We start from the raw sequence: 14,013 nt of genomic DNA, 5'->3' as shown, positions 1-14,013 counted from the left end.
AGATGACAATGTAAAAGAATTCAAACGAGAAAACTAACAGCCTAATTTATGTAAAAAAAATGAACGAAAAACAAATACGTAGCACATAAACAAACGTCAACCTCCGAATTATACATGTTATAGGCTTCTGACTTGGGACAAGCACATACATAATGTCATGTTTTACATTGCATATGTTTCAGATAATGTTCTGAGAAGCAGTATATTGAAAATTCAGTATTAAAAACCAACAAAAAAATAATTTAACATTTGGACAAAGACATCTATTCATGTCAGATATCACATTTTAGTCTTTACGTTCAACATCGGAAAACAGTATACACTGTATGAAAAGAAAATGTAAATGTACAAAAATTTAGAAAAGAAAAGAGTCAATGCAATAATTATATACTTAAATATTTTTTGTATAACTCAATTTCTCGATTTATAAATAACATGCCTACTAAACACAATGTCTGATAATATATTGCCTTTTGCAGTGATAACTCCAAAATGATTGCCAAATTGGAACTTTTTCAACCTGAGAGTAAGTCAATAATGCTTCGTTGTTTTTGATACATGTATACTGTATGTCAATTTGTTGCAGATACAACCTTATTTGCACTAATACACTAAAATTGTAATCTGCCTGTATTGACCAAAACGACCTACAAGTAAAGTCATACAACAACATACAGCATATTTATTTTGACCTACTACTGCATACATGTCAAAATTTGGCAAAGGTGTACAAGTTTTAAATGCTCGCCCCACCTTTTTTTTAATGTATTTTATGAATATCGCATTTACAGTCTTTGTTCTCAGTTTTGAAAATATTCCTCTCATTTTCATGTTTTACTGTATAGAAATATTTCTCAAATACATATATACGGATATATATAGAAAAGAAGATGTGATATGATTGCTATGAGACAACTGTCTTCAAGAGACCAAAATGACACAGAAACAACTATAGGTCACCGTGCGGCCTTCAACAATGCGCAAAGCCAATACCGCTTCGTCAGCTATAAAAGGCCCCGATATGAAATGTAAAAATATAATCATCTCAGTAGACAACAATCTTTAACGGAGATGAATTTGACATAGTTATCCTGATAGTTATGCATGCAGAGCATAACATTATCTTGTCATATGCATTTAATCGCTTTTATTCTATTCTTCATTTTTTGTATTAGCATTATTTATAAATACATAATAAGTATACAGACGAATGAATACCGCGTGCTTTTGATTATCCAAAATATGTAGATCTAGCAACAGTTGTAATCGATTGTTATTTATGTTTACAGATAAATTCAATGTGAACAAGGACAAATTATCTCTGTCCAGTAGTAGACAAGACCATGACATTCATAGCCTTTTACCAAACGGGAATAAAGATAATTCCTTGGCAATAATGGTAGGTTCATTATTTTATCTCATAATTTTCTAAATACACAAACTTTCATAACGGTGACCCCAAGATGTAAATGTTGGTTCTCGTGGCGCAATCTAGTCGTTGAGTGCATCTTTTTATCTCTAAAACGAAGAAAATTCCGGTAAACCACATGTAGGGAACTGCATTGAGCTTGATTATGTGTATATTTCATTTTGACCACCCCTATGTCTTCATCGTTTCTGATGGACTGTAAATTGCATATACATAACTTTTAGTCTCAAAACACCTAGTATAATTAAACGTATTGCTTTATAGCATCTGAGTAACAGACTTTACAAAAAAAAACATAACACCAACCTATAACCATGAATATAAAGTAAATGCCAGATGTACTTCACGAGACAGGGATGTTTACAGATAATATCGGATATGTTCCTTATTTTTGGTGGTGTTCGTGTTTCTTTGTCTTTAGTTTTGTATGTTGTAAAATTGAGAATGGAAAAAGGGAATGTGCCAAAGAGACAAAAAACCCGACCATAGAGCAGACAACAGCAGAAGGTCACCAACAGGTCTTCAATGCAACGAGAAATTCTCGCACCCGGAGGCGTCCTTCAGCTGGCCCCTAAACAAATATATACTGGTTCAGTGATAATGAACCCCCATACTAAACTCCAATTTGTACACAAGAAACTAAAAGTTAAAATAATACAAGACTAACAAAGGCCAGAGGCTCCTGACTTGGGACAGGCGCAAAAATGCGGCGGGGTTAAACATGTTTGTGAGATCTCAACCCTCCCCCTATACTTCTAGCCAATGCAGAAAAGTAAACGCATAACAATACGCACATTAAAATTCAGTTCAACAGAAGTCTGAGTCTGATGTCAGAAGATGTAACCAAAGAAAATAAACAAAATGACAATACTACATAAATAACATCAGACTACTAGGAGTTAACTGACATGCCAGCTCCGGACTTCAATTACACTGATTGAAAACTTATGTCTTCATCATATGAACATCAGGAACAATCCTCCCCCTGCGGGGTTTAGTATCATACCATCACAACAAATATGAGAAGAACATGACCCGTGTCATGCCAACAACTGGTTTATTAATAATAAATGTGTTTAGTTCCGATGCAAAGACCCTATAAGTGAATCAATATTGACGCCAAAATATGCAATCTCTACTGACCTGACAACAGTATCGTAACTATATCCCTTCTTAATTAGTCTATTTAAAGGTTTTGTTAGCTTCTGAGGTGAATACTGACATTTTTGTGATTTATAAAGAATATTTCCATAAAATATTGGATGTAAAATACCTGAACGTATAAGAAGTCTGCATGTTGAGCTATATTTATGAATGATGTCCTTATACTGACGATAAAATTTAGTAAATGTTTCGACTAGTTTGTGATATCGAAAACCCTGGTGTAATAATTTTTCAGTAATAAAAAAAATTCTCTCGTTAAAATCTAAAACATTGTTACACGAGCGAATCGTACAAGTTGAGATATATAAACACCGTAAGATGGTGACAAGGGAACGTCACCATCTAAAAATGGATAATATTGTTAGTATTAGCTTTATTTAAAGTAAATTCAACAGGATAAATTTCTTTAGTATACATACTGAAGTCGTCATTATTGAGAGCTAAAATATCATCCAAATATCTAAAAGTATTATTAAATGTGTGTATCAGATGTTGTTTCGATGGGTCTTTGCTGATTTTTGTCATACATTGTTACTCATAGCAATACAAAAACAGGTCCGCAATAAGTTGTGTCTAGTGAACTTTTATTAGTCTGTTTGTCTTTCTCTTTTTTAGCCATGGCGTTTTCAGATTATATTTCGATCTATGATTTGCCTGTCCTTCTTGCATCTTTCGCCATTCTTTCACGATGCAATAATTTCGTGCTCAAATTATAGATAACCTTTGACGTATTGTTAATGTTAAACGCTGATTATCTTGAACCATGCACATTAGGTTGCCAGGGGAACATGTAGACCAACTAATTATCCTATACCTAAATATGATTGACCTATTGGTAAAGTTCCAGTATGATTAATTAATAAAAAATCACAAAAAAGCTATTAAATCAAGAGTTCCAATTGAAAGTCGAAATCATCCCTTCATAAATTTCACGAACGCCATCACAAGTTGGTTGGCCATTATGGAATAATTGTTTCACAGATGATGTCAGATATGTTCCTTATGTCGTAACTACAACCCCCTTCCCCTTTCACGAATGTGACCTACCGAATTAGACTATTTACCGGATTTGTAATAACATAAACAACACGACGGGTGCCACATGTGGAGCAGAAGCACCTGAGATCACCCCCAGTTTTTGGTGGGGTTTGTGTTGCTTAGTATTTAATTTTTTATGTTGTGTCTTCTGTACTATTATTTGTCTGTTTGTCTTATTCATTTTTAGCCGTGGCGTTGTCAGTTTATTTTTTGATCTATGAGTTTGTCTGTCCTTCTGGTATCTTTCGCCATTCTTCCACGATGCAACCATTCCATGCACACATTATAGATACTGTAAACCAAATTCTTTTCACGGATACTTTATTTCGCGTGTATCCCTTTCTAGTCCGTTTTGCGGCGATTTAATATCACAACTCTCAAATTTACTTGATGTAGTTAAGTAAGAAATAATCAAAGTTTTACATATTCGGGACGATTTATATTCGATATATTATAGCCAAGGCTCCGTATTGAAGGCCGTACAATGACCTATAATGGTTTACCTTTATAAATTGTTATTTGGATGGTGAGTTGTCTCATTGGCACTCACACCACATCTTCCTATATCTATATACATCTTTTAAACTTTCAAACACCAAATAGAGTCCTTAAAGTATCTTACAGGAAACAAGACCAAACCCTTTACTATATCTATGATGTTATTCGAAACTTACTGAATTATACTGAATGAACCACATCAGATGTGATATTGATTGATTGATTATTTGTCGGGTTTGATTCCCCTCATGCACGTGGTGGTTTATTTTGATTGATGGAGGAAGCCGATTGACCGGGGAGAGACACAGACCAACAGCATGAAAACTGATCTGACTTCTAATTAATGAAAATCGGAGTTAAACACACCAGCTTTAATCTCTAGTGTTGAGGGTTAGACCTTCCAGAACCTTTCATATGATTATTATTATTTTCCTACGATTGACATAATGTTTTTACCTGTAACATATATGACAACTAAATGTAGCTTCTCTTGCAGTTTAGGAGAATTCATATTGTTAGATTAATTTTATATAACATACATGAAAGAAAATTAAAAATCACTTTTTTAGGGAATATATGATTGTTTTCATTCACTTGAGTATGTACATTTATAAGTTTTAAAACTATCTTTTCATTGGTACATGTATACCTGTCTTTTGTATAGGTTACTGATACATCTAGTAATAAGAGCACCGAAAGTTCAGTAATCTCTCTCGAAAATATAAGATATATACTTGAGGAAAAACCTTTGAACGCAGAACAGACTGGTCATGCTGGTAAAGATTATGCAATGCTGTCCTCCAAAGATTCGTGTATGACTTTGGCCGTTGCAAAATTGTCAACAAAAAACAAAAAGGACAAGAGAATTTCAAAACGGTACATTTACATTTGGTTCTGCTTGAGGGCTAGGCATTATCAATAAAACATATATTTGACAAATATTTAAATCAACTTAGTGCAAGATGTAAATTATATAGTCTAGCTTGGGGCATCCTTAAAAGTATCTGTGGTAGCCATAAACGACCTGAAGCATGTACTAAAATATTTGGAGCAGCTTTAAGCAACATAAAAATATTGGGAACAGATTACAGCATCTCGAATACTGTCGTGAACAAGCTAAATCAACTTTGACAGAAATTGCATTACTTTAATCACAACACTTAGCAGCAGCAATACAAATTTTTCGAACAAAATTATAACTGAATTACAATATCAGTATCGTAAGATAAATTAATAGCAGCAATTAAGATGAGCATTAAAACTCCTTGAGCAGCAAAAGTCAGTTTTGAAATGCCATAAATCTCCTCTCAATCTGTCAGTACCATCAGTATCCAAATATCATTAAAAGGGTGACTTTAAAAATGCCTGTACCAAGTCAGGAGTACGACAGTTGTTGTCCATTCGTTTAATGTGTTTGAGCTTTTGATTTTGCCATTTGATAAGGAACTTTCCGTTTTGAATTTTCGTCGGATTTCAGTATTTTTGTGAATTTACGTTTTTAGTACGACTAGTGCACCGGCAACTTATTTCAAACGTCAATTGTCTAATATTCTTAACCTCCAGTTCAAGATGTATTACCCATTACTTCAGCAAAGGCAACAAATCCCTCTAAGGAGAGCAATGAACACGACAGAAGTTAAAGAGTAAAGCTCTAAAGACCCCTGCGAAATATCATTAATCCTCTCACCACAATCTACAAAATCCCAAACAATACAAATTATATCCATAAACGTGTAAAACAAGAAAATAACACACTATTGGCTCCCTTATCTACATTAATAACGTACTCCTTCGAGAATTCCGTTATCAGACATATGTACTCCAACCTATGTGGAAAGGTTCAGTATTCCCTGAAATTTTCATAAGCACGCTTTGTCCTTGATTGACTTTCCAATGACTTGGTAGATACAATAATTTTATATATTTAATTCACTTTGCATCAATATTTTGAACATAATTGTGGCTTTGAACTTCATGTTATGTATATGTTAGCGGCAATAAGTGAAATTAGGCATTAAGCTTAAATCCTAGGCAATAAGCTAACGCCTAGGCATTAAGTGATTGCCTGAAAATTTCAGGCATTAAGCTTATTACCTGAAATCTTATGATTATTCATCCTATTGCCGAACGTAATTTTAGGCAATAAGTGAAATCTGGAATTAATGCATATTTGGTGATTTATTCTTGATATAAAGGAGTTACTTAATTTATTTCTAATATAACATGTGTAAATATACATTCATTTGACAGATCTTCAAATTTAGTCAGTTTATTTAGTAATTTTAGCAGTTAAAAAACAGAATTTACACATACTTTTTTCATGTTTTTGTGATATTACAAAATATTAAAAAGATTTAAAAAAAGTGATTGTTATAATCCAATTAAACAAGGGGGAGATTCTATAAAATAATTTTAATATTTATTTGAAAATATTTTCACTTCACTATAGTCGAGCTGATTTAAACTGGTCAAAAGTAGACAAAATTAAAATGTTATTTTTTTGCTCACACCATTTTTCATAGGATAAGTAAGTTTTCTTTATTAACAGTTTCACAACTTGTGATAACAAAATTATTTGAACACAAATTTTTATCAAGTTTTCATATTTTTAGATTATTATTTTAATATAGATAATATATCTTATTAGTGATTTTATTTCCAGTCTCTTGTGGGGTGTTGTGACACTTCCATTTCAGCTCCCTCAAAGCATGATTTTACTGATTATATGTAAAATTTTAACTATTTGCAGTTAGTTTGTTCAATTCTAATATAAAACGTAGAGTGGTTGCACATATTCGCCAGGGACACAATTTCGCCGTTTTATGATTTTGAGGTGTAAAAACTTCAAAGGATGGTTTAAATTGAAGAAATATGCCAGTAAATTATATTTTTATAACAAATATGATTATTTTTGAAAATGAGACCAAATGTCGGCACTTACCGCAAAGGACCGAAAAACGGACAACGATTTTCAGCCAATTTTCTGAATGCAAAAAACGATTTCAACGAAGTATTCCTTTAGTAATTCTTTGACTGATTGCCCTAAATTTCGTTTTTTACACCATTCAAATGTCTGCTATTCATCTATAATGAAATTTATTTGATAAATATTGTTTAAAGCTGAAGTTATTTGGTTTTAAATAGATGTGTAACAACGGCGAATATGTGTCCCCCTTTGACAAAACATCAACAAATTTCAAACACCCTTTAATCCAACATTTCAAATGATTTTTCTCAAAACAAACAATTTTTATAGCTAAGAGTATTTTGCATTTGAAATTATCTTCATATAGAAATATCAGTATACTTCAAAAACATAAAGACCTGAACTTAAAACTAGACTCAAGCTGGCAGCCACTTTCATCGGCCAATCAAGATAGCAGCCACTTTTTTCCAGCAGCCAATTTTGACGATATGTCTAAAAACCAAAAAACTGCGTGAGGCTCAAACGTTCCAAAAATCGCTAAATCTTAGTTAAATGCAATCTAACAGCGGAAATCGACAATTTCACGGTTTCTGCTAATTTCTAAAGCATTTCATTCCGTTTTAAATATGTATGTAAGCGGTCTGTCCTTTATTTGACATTCGATAATTGATATTCAATATCTAACCGACTGCTAGCCGTCGGTTCAATATCTAAATTTAGTTGAAAATCACTATAAAGCCTGAGGGAAAAGATACCATTTTATGACCCCTTCAAGCTGTCATAAATTTTCGCTGTCCTCGAATATAAACCCTGATACAAGTTGTATATTTGTCTTTATGTTATATAGATTTTTATCAATAAAACATTACAGAGGATTCACCAAAGATGTAATTTAATATATAAAATATGAAACAAAATCCAATTACTCCAGAAACATATAGAAATATACATAGAAATACTTATGGAAAACCAAAAAAGAAAAGAAATTAATAGTGACCACCTACCAGAGACTGCTTAAATGACGGTGACCACCCTAAGACGCCTTTGGACCTCTGTGGTGGCCAGACGGGCCCGGATCCCAGAAAAATATTTAAGTGGCAAATAGCTTGGGTCAATACCTTTAAAATGAGCTAGGTCCGGTTCGGAACTTTGCCGTTGGTATATGCCGAAAAGTACCGAATGTATGCATATGGTTAATACGGAAAATTACGTTAAGGGGCACCTTTGAACCTCTGTGGTGGCCAGACGGGCCCGGATCCCAGAAAAATATTTAAGTGGGGAATAGCTTGGGTCAATACCTTTAAAATGAGCTAGGTCCGGTTCGGAACTTTGCCGTTGATATATGCCGAAAAGTACCGAATGTATGCATATGGTTAATACGGAAAATTACGTTAAGGGGCAACTTTGAACCTCTGTGGTGGCCAGACGGGCCCGGATCCCAGAAAAATATTTAAGTGGGGAATAGCTTGGGTCAATACCTTTAAAATGAGATAGGTCCGGTTCGGAACTTTGCCGTAGGGATATGTCGAGGAGTACCGAATGTGTGGTTGATATGGAAAATACGTAAATTGGCAACTTTGAACCTCTGTGGTGGCCAGACGGGCCCGGATCCCAGAAAAATATTTAAGTGGGGAATAGCTTGGGTCAATACCTTTAAAATGAGCTAAGTCCGGTTCGGAACTTTGCCGTTGATATATGCCGAAAAGTACCGAATGTATGCATATGGTTAATACGGAAAATTACGTTAAGGGGCAACTTTAAACCTCTGTGGTGGCCAGACGGGCCCGGATCCCAGAAAAATATTTAAGTGGCAAATAGCTTGGATCAATACCTTTAAAATGAGCTAGGTCCGGTTAGGAACTTTGCCGTAGGGATATGTCGAGGAGTACCGAATGTGTGGTTGATATGGAAAATACGTAAATTGGCAACTTTGAACCTCTGTGGTGGCCAGACGGGCCCGGATCCCAGAAAAATATTTAAGTGGGGAATAGCTTGGGTCAATACCTTTAAAATGAGCTAGGTTCGGTTCGGAACTTTGCCGTTGATATATGCCGAAAAGTACCGAATGTATGCATATGGTTAATACGGAAAATTACGTTAAGGGGCAACTTTAAACCTCTGTGGTGGCCAGACGGGCCCGGATCCCAGAAAAATATTTAAGTGGCAAATAGCTTGGATCAATACCTTTGAAATGAGCTAGGTCCGGTTCGGAACTTTGCCGTAGGGATATGTCGAGGAGTACCGAATGTGTGGTTGATATGGAAAATACGTAAATTGGCAACTTTGAACCTCTGTGGTGGCCAGACGGGCCCGGATCCCAGAAAAATATTTAAGTGGGGAATAGCTTGGGTCAATACCTTTAAAATGAGCTAGGTCCGGTTCGGAACTTTGCCGTTGATATATGCCGAAAAGTACCGAATGTATGCATATGGTTAATACGGAAAATTACGTTAAGGGGCAACTTTGAACCTCTGTGGTGGCCAGACGGGCCCGGATCCCAGAAAAATATTTAAGTGGGGAATAGCTTGGGTCAATACCTTTAAAATGAGATAGGTCCGGTTCGGAACTTTGCCGTAGGGATATGTCGAGGAGTACCGAATGTGTGGTTGATATGGAAAATACGTAAATTGGCAACTTTGAACCTCTGTGGTGGCCAGACGGGCCCGGATCCCAGAAAAATATTTAAGTGGGGAATAGCTTGGGTCAATACCTTTAAAATGAGCTAGGTCCGGTTCGGAACTTTGCCGTTGATATATGCCGAAAAGTACCGAATGTATGCATATGGTTAATACGGAAAATTACGTTAAGGGGCAACTTTAAACCTCTGTGGTGGCCAGACGGGCCCGGATCCCAGAAAAATATTTAAGTGGCAAATAGCTTGGATCAATACCTTTGAAATGAGCTAGGTCCGGTTCGGAACTTTGCCGTAGGGATAAGTCGAGGAGTACCGAATGTGTGGTTGATATGGAAAATACGTAAATTGGCAACTGTGAACCTCTGTGGTGGCCAGACGGGCCCGGATCCCAGAAAAATATTTAAGTGGGGAATAGCTTGGGTCAATACCTTAATAATGAGCTAGGTTCGGTTCGGAACTTTGCCGTTGATATATGCCGAAAAGTACCGAATGTATGCATATGGTTAATACGGAAAATTACGTTAAGGGGCAACTTTAAACCTCTGTGGTGGCCAGACGGGCCCGGATCCCAGAAAAATATTTAAGTGGCAAATAGCTTGGATCAATACCTTTGAAATGAGCTAGGTCCGGTTCGGAACTTTGCCGTAGGGATATGTCGAGGAGTACCGAATGTGTGGTTGATATGGAAAATACGTAAATTGGCAACTTTGAACCTCTGTGGTGGCCAGACGGGCCCGGATCCCAGAAAAATATTTAAGTGGGGAATAGCTTGGGTCAATACCTTTAAAATGAGCTAGGTCCGGTTCGGAACTTTGCCGTTGATATATGCCGAAAAGTACCGAATGTATGCATATGGTTAATACGGAAAATTACGTTAAGGGGCAACTTTGAACCTCTGTGGTGGCAAGACGTGCCCGGATCCCAGAAAAATATTTAAGTGGGGAATAGCTTGGGTCAATACCTTTAAAATGAGCTAGGTCCGGTTCGGAACTTTGCCGTAGGGATAAGTCGAGGAGTACCGAATGTGTGGTTGATATGGAAAATACGTAAATTGGCAACTTTGAACCTCTGTGGTGGCCAGACGGGCCCGGATCCCAGAAAAATATTTAAGTGGGGAATAGCTTGGGTCTATACCTTTAAAATGAGATAGGTCCGGTTCGGAACTTTGCCGTAGGGATATGTCGAGGAGTACCGAATGTGTGGTTGATATGGAAAATACGTAAATTGGTAACTTTGAACCTCTGTGGTGGCCAGACGGGCCCGGATCCCAGAAAAATATTTAAGTGGGGAATAGCTTGGGTCAATACCTTTAAAATGAGATAGGTCCGGTTCGGAACTTTGCCGTAGGGATATGTCGAGGAGTACCGAATGTGTGGTTGATATGGAAAATACGTAAATTGGCAACTTTGAACCTCTGTGGTGGCCAGACGGGCCCGGATCCCAGAAAAATATTTAAGTGGGGAATAGCTTGGGTCAATACCTTTAAAATGAGCTAGGTCCGGTTCGGAACTTTGCCGTTGATATATGCCGAAAAGTACCGAATGTATGCATATGGTTAATACGGAAAATTACGTTAAGGGGCAACTTTAAACCTCTGTGGTGGCCAGACGGCCCGGATCCCAGAAAAATATTTAAGTGGCAAATAGCTTGGATCAATACCTTTGAAATGAGCTAGGTCCGGTTCGGAACTTTGCCGTAGGGATAAGTCGAGGAGTACCGAATGTGTGGTTGATATGGAAAATACGTAAATTGGCAACTTTGAACCTCTGTGGTGGCCAGACGGGCCCGGATCCCAGAAAAATATTTAAGTGGGGAATAGCTTGGGTCTATACCTTTAAAATGAGATAGGTCCGGTTCGGAACTTTGCCGTAGGGATATGTCGAGGAGTACCGAATGTGTGGTTGATATGGAAAATACGTAAATTGGTAACTTTGAACCTCTGTGGTGGCCAGACGGGCCCGGATCCCAGAAAAATATTTAAGTGGGGAATAGCTTGGGTCAATACCTTTAAAATGAGCTAGGTCCGGTTCGGAACTTTGCCGTTGATATATGCCGAAAAGTACCGAATGTATGCATATGGTTAATACGGAAAATTACGTTAAGGGGCAACTTTAAACCTCTGTGGTGGCCAGACGGGCCCGGATCCGAGAAAAATATTTAAGTGGCAAATAGCTTGGATCAATACCTTTGAAATGAGCTAGGTACGGTTCGGAACTTTGCCGTAGGGATAAGTCGAGGAGTACCGAATGTGCGGTTGATATGGAAAATACGTAAATTGGCAACTTTGAACCTCTGTGGTGGCCAGACGGGCCCGGATCCCAGAAAAATATTTAAGTGGGGAATAGCTTGGGTCAATACCTTTAAAATGAGCTAGGTCCGGTTCGAAACTTTGCCGTTGATATATGCCGAAAAGTACCGAATGTATGCATATGGCTAATACGGAAAATTACGTTAAGGGGCAACTTTGAAGCTCTGTGGTGGCCAGACGGGCCCGGATCCCAGAAAAATATTTAAGTGGGGAATAGCTTGGGTCAATACCTTTAAAATGAGATAGGTCCGGTTCGGAATTTTGCCGTAGGGATATGTCGAGGAGTACCGAATGTGTGGTTGATATGGAAAATACGTAAATTGGCAACTTTGAACCTCTGTGGTGGCCAGACGGGCCCGGATCCCAGAAAAATATTTAAGTGGGGAATAGCTTGGGTCAATACCTTTAAAATGAGCTAGGTCCGGTTCGGAACTTTGCCGTTGATATATGCCGAAAAGTACCGAATGTATGCATATGGTTAATACAGAAAATTACGTTAAGGGGCAACTTTAAACCTCTGTGGTGGCCAGACGGGCCCGGATCCCAGAAAAATATTTAAGTGGCAAATAGCTTGGATCAATACCTTTGAAATGAGCTAGGTCCGGTTCGGAACTTTGCCGTAGGGATATGTCGAGGAGTACCGAATGTGTGGTTGATATGGAAAATACGTAAATTGGCAACTTTGAACCTCTGTGGTGGCCAGACGGGCCCGGATCCCAGAAAAATATTTAAGTGGGGAATAGCTTGGGTCAATACCTTTAAAATGAGCTAGGTCCGGTTCTGAACTTTGCCGTTGATATATGCCGAAAAGTACCGAATGTATGCATATGGTTAATACGGAAAATTACGTTAAGGGGCAACTTTGAACCTCTGTGGTGGCCAGACGGGCCCGGATCCCAGAAAAATATTTAAGTGGGGAATAGCTTGGGTCAATACCTTTGAAATGAGATAGGTCCGGTTCGGAACTTTGCCGTAGGGATATGTCGAGGAGTACCGAATGTGTGGTTGATATGGAAAATACGTAAATTGGCAACTTTGAACCTCTGTGGTGGCCAGACGGGCCCGGATCCCAGAAAAATATTTAAGTGGGGAATAGCTTGGGTCAATACCTTTAAAATGAGCTAGGTCCGGTTCGGAACTTTGCCGTTGATATATGCCGAAAAGTACCGAATGTATGCATATGGTTAATACGGAAAATTACGTTAAGGGGCAACTTTAAACCTCTGTGGTGGCCAGACGGGCCCGGATCCCAGAAAAATATTTAAGTGGCAAATAGCTTGGATCAATAACTTTGAAATGAGCTAGGTCCGGTTCGGAACTTTGCCGTAGGGATATGTCGAGGAGTACCGAATGTGTGGTTGATATGGAAAATACGTAAATTGGTAACTTTGAACCTCTGTGGTGGCCAGACGGGCCCGGATCCCAGAAAAATATTTAAGTGGGGAATAGCTTGGGTCAATACCTTTAAAATGAGCTAGGTCCAGTTCGGAACTTTGCCGTTGTTATATGCCGAAAAGTACCGAATGTATGCCTATGGTTAATACGGAAAATTACGTTAAGGGGCAACTTTGAACCTCTGTGGTGGCCAGACGGGCCCGGATCCCAGAAAAATATTTAAGTGGGGAATAGCTTGGGTCAATACCTTTAAAATGAGATAGGTCCGGTTCGGAACTTTGCCGTAGGGATATGTCGAGGAGTACCGAATGTGTGGTTGATATGGAAAATACGTAAATTGGCAACTTTGAACCTCTGTGGTGGCCAGACGGGCCCGGATCCCAGAAAAATATTTAAGTGGGGAATAGCTTGGGTCAATACCTTAATAATGAGCTAGGTTCGGTTCGGAACTTTGCCGTTGATATATGCCGAAAAGTACCGAATGTATGCATATGGTTAATACGGAAAATTACGTTAAGGGGCAACTTTAAACCTCTGTGGTGGCCAGACGGGCCCGGATCCCAGAAAAATATTTAAGTGGCAAATAGCTTGGATCAATACCTTTGAAATGAGCTAGGTCC

The 14,013-nt window shown here is 37.8% G+C and overlaps 1 protein-coding gene across 2 annotated transcripts in view; it reads left to right on the top strand.

Annotated features, from left to right (window-relative positions):
* Positions 1-405: 405 nt before the first annotated feature.
* Positions 406-14,013, top strand: part of LOC143074963 (uncharacterized) — a 42,715-nt gene continuing 29,107 nt past the window's right edge. For both annotated transcript variants that reach the window (XM_076250166.1, XM_076250165.1), the window contains exons 1-3: positions 406-526; positions 1,290-1,399; positions 4,794-5,005. In XM_076250166.1, coding sequence (XP_076106281.1) covers positions 493-526; positions 1,290-1,399; positions 4,794-5,005 — 356 coding nt within the window. In that variant the 5' untranslated portion in view covers positions 406-492. The remainder of the gene's footprint in view (positions 527-1,289; positions 1,400-4,793; positions 5,006-14,013) is intronic.

The sequence above is a fragment of the Mytilus galloprovincialis genome, chromosome 5, assembly GCF_965363235.1.
Source record: "Mytilus galloprovincialis chromosome 5, xbMytGall1.hap1.1, whole genome shotgun sequence".
NCBI lineage: Eukaryota > Metazoa > Mollusca > Bivalvia > Mytilida > Mytilidae > Mytilus > Mytilus galloprovincialis.
The sequence above is the reverse complement of the archived record's forward strand: the minus strand, read 5'-3'. Positions and strand labels throughout refer to the sequence as shown.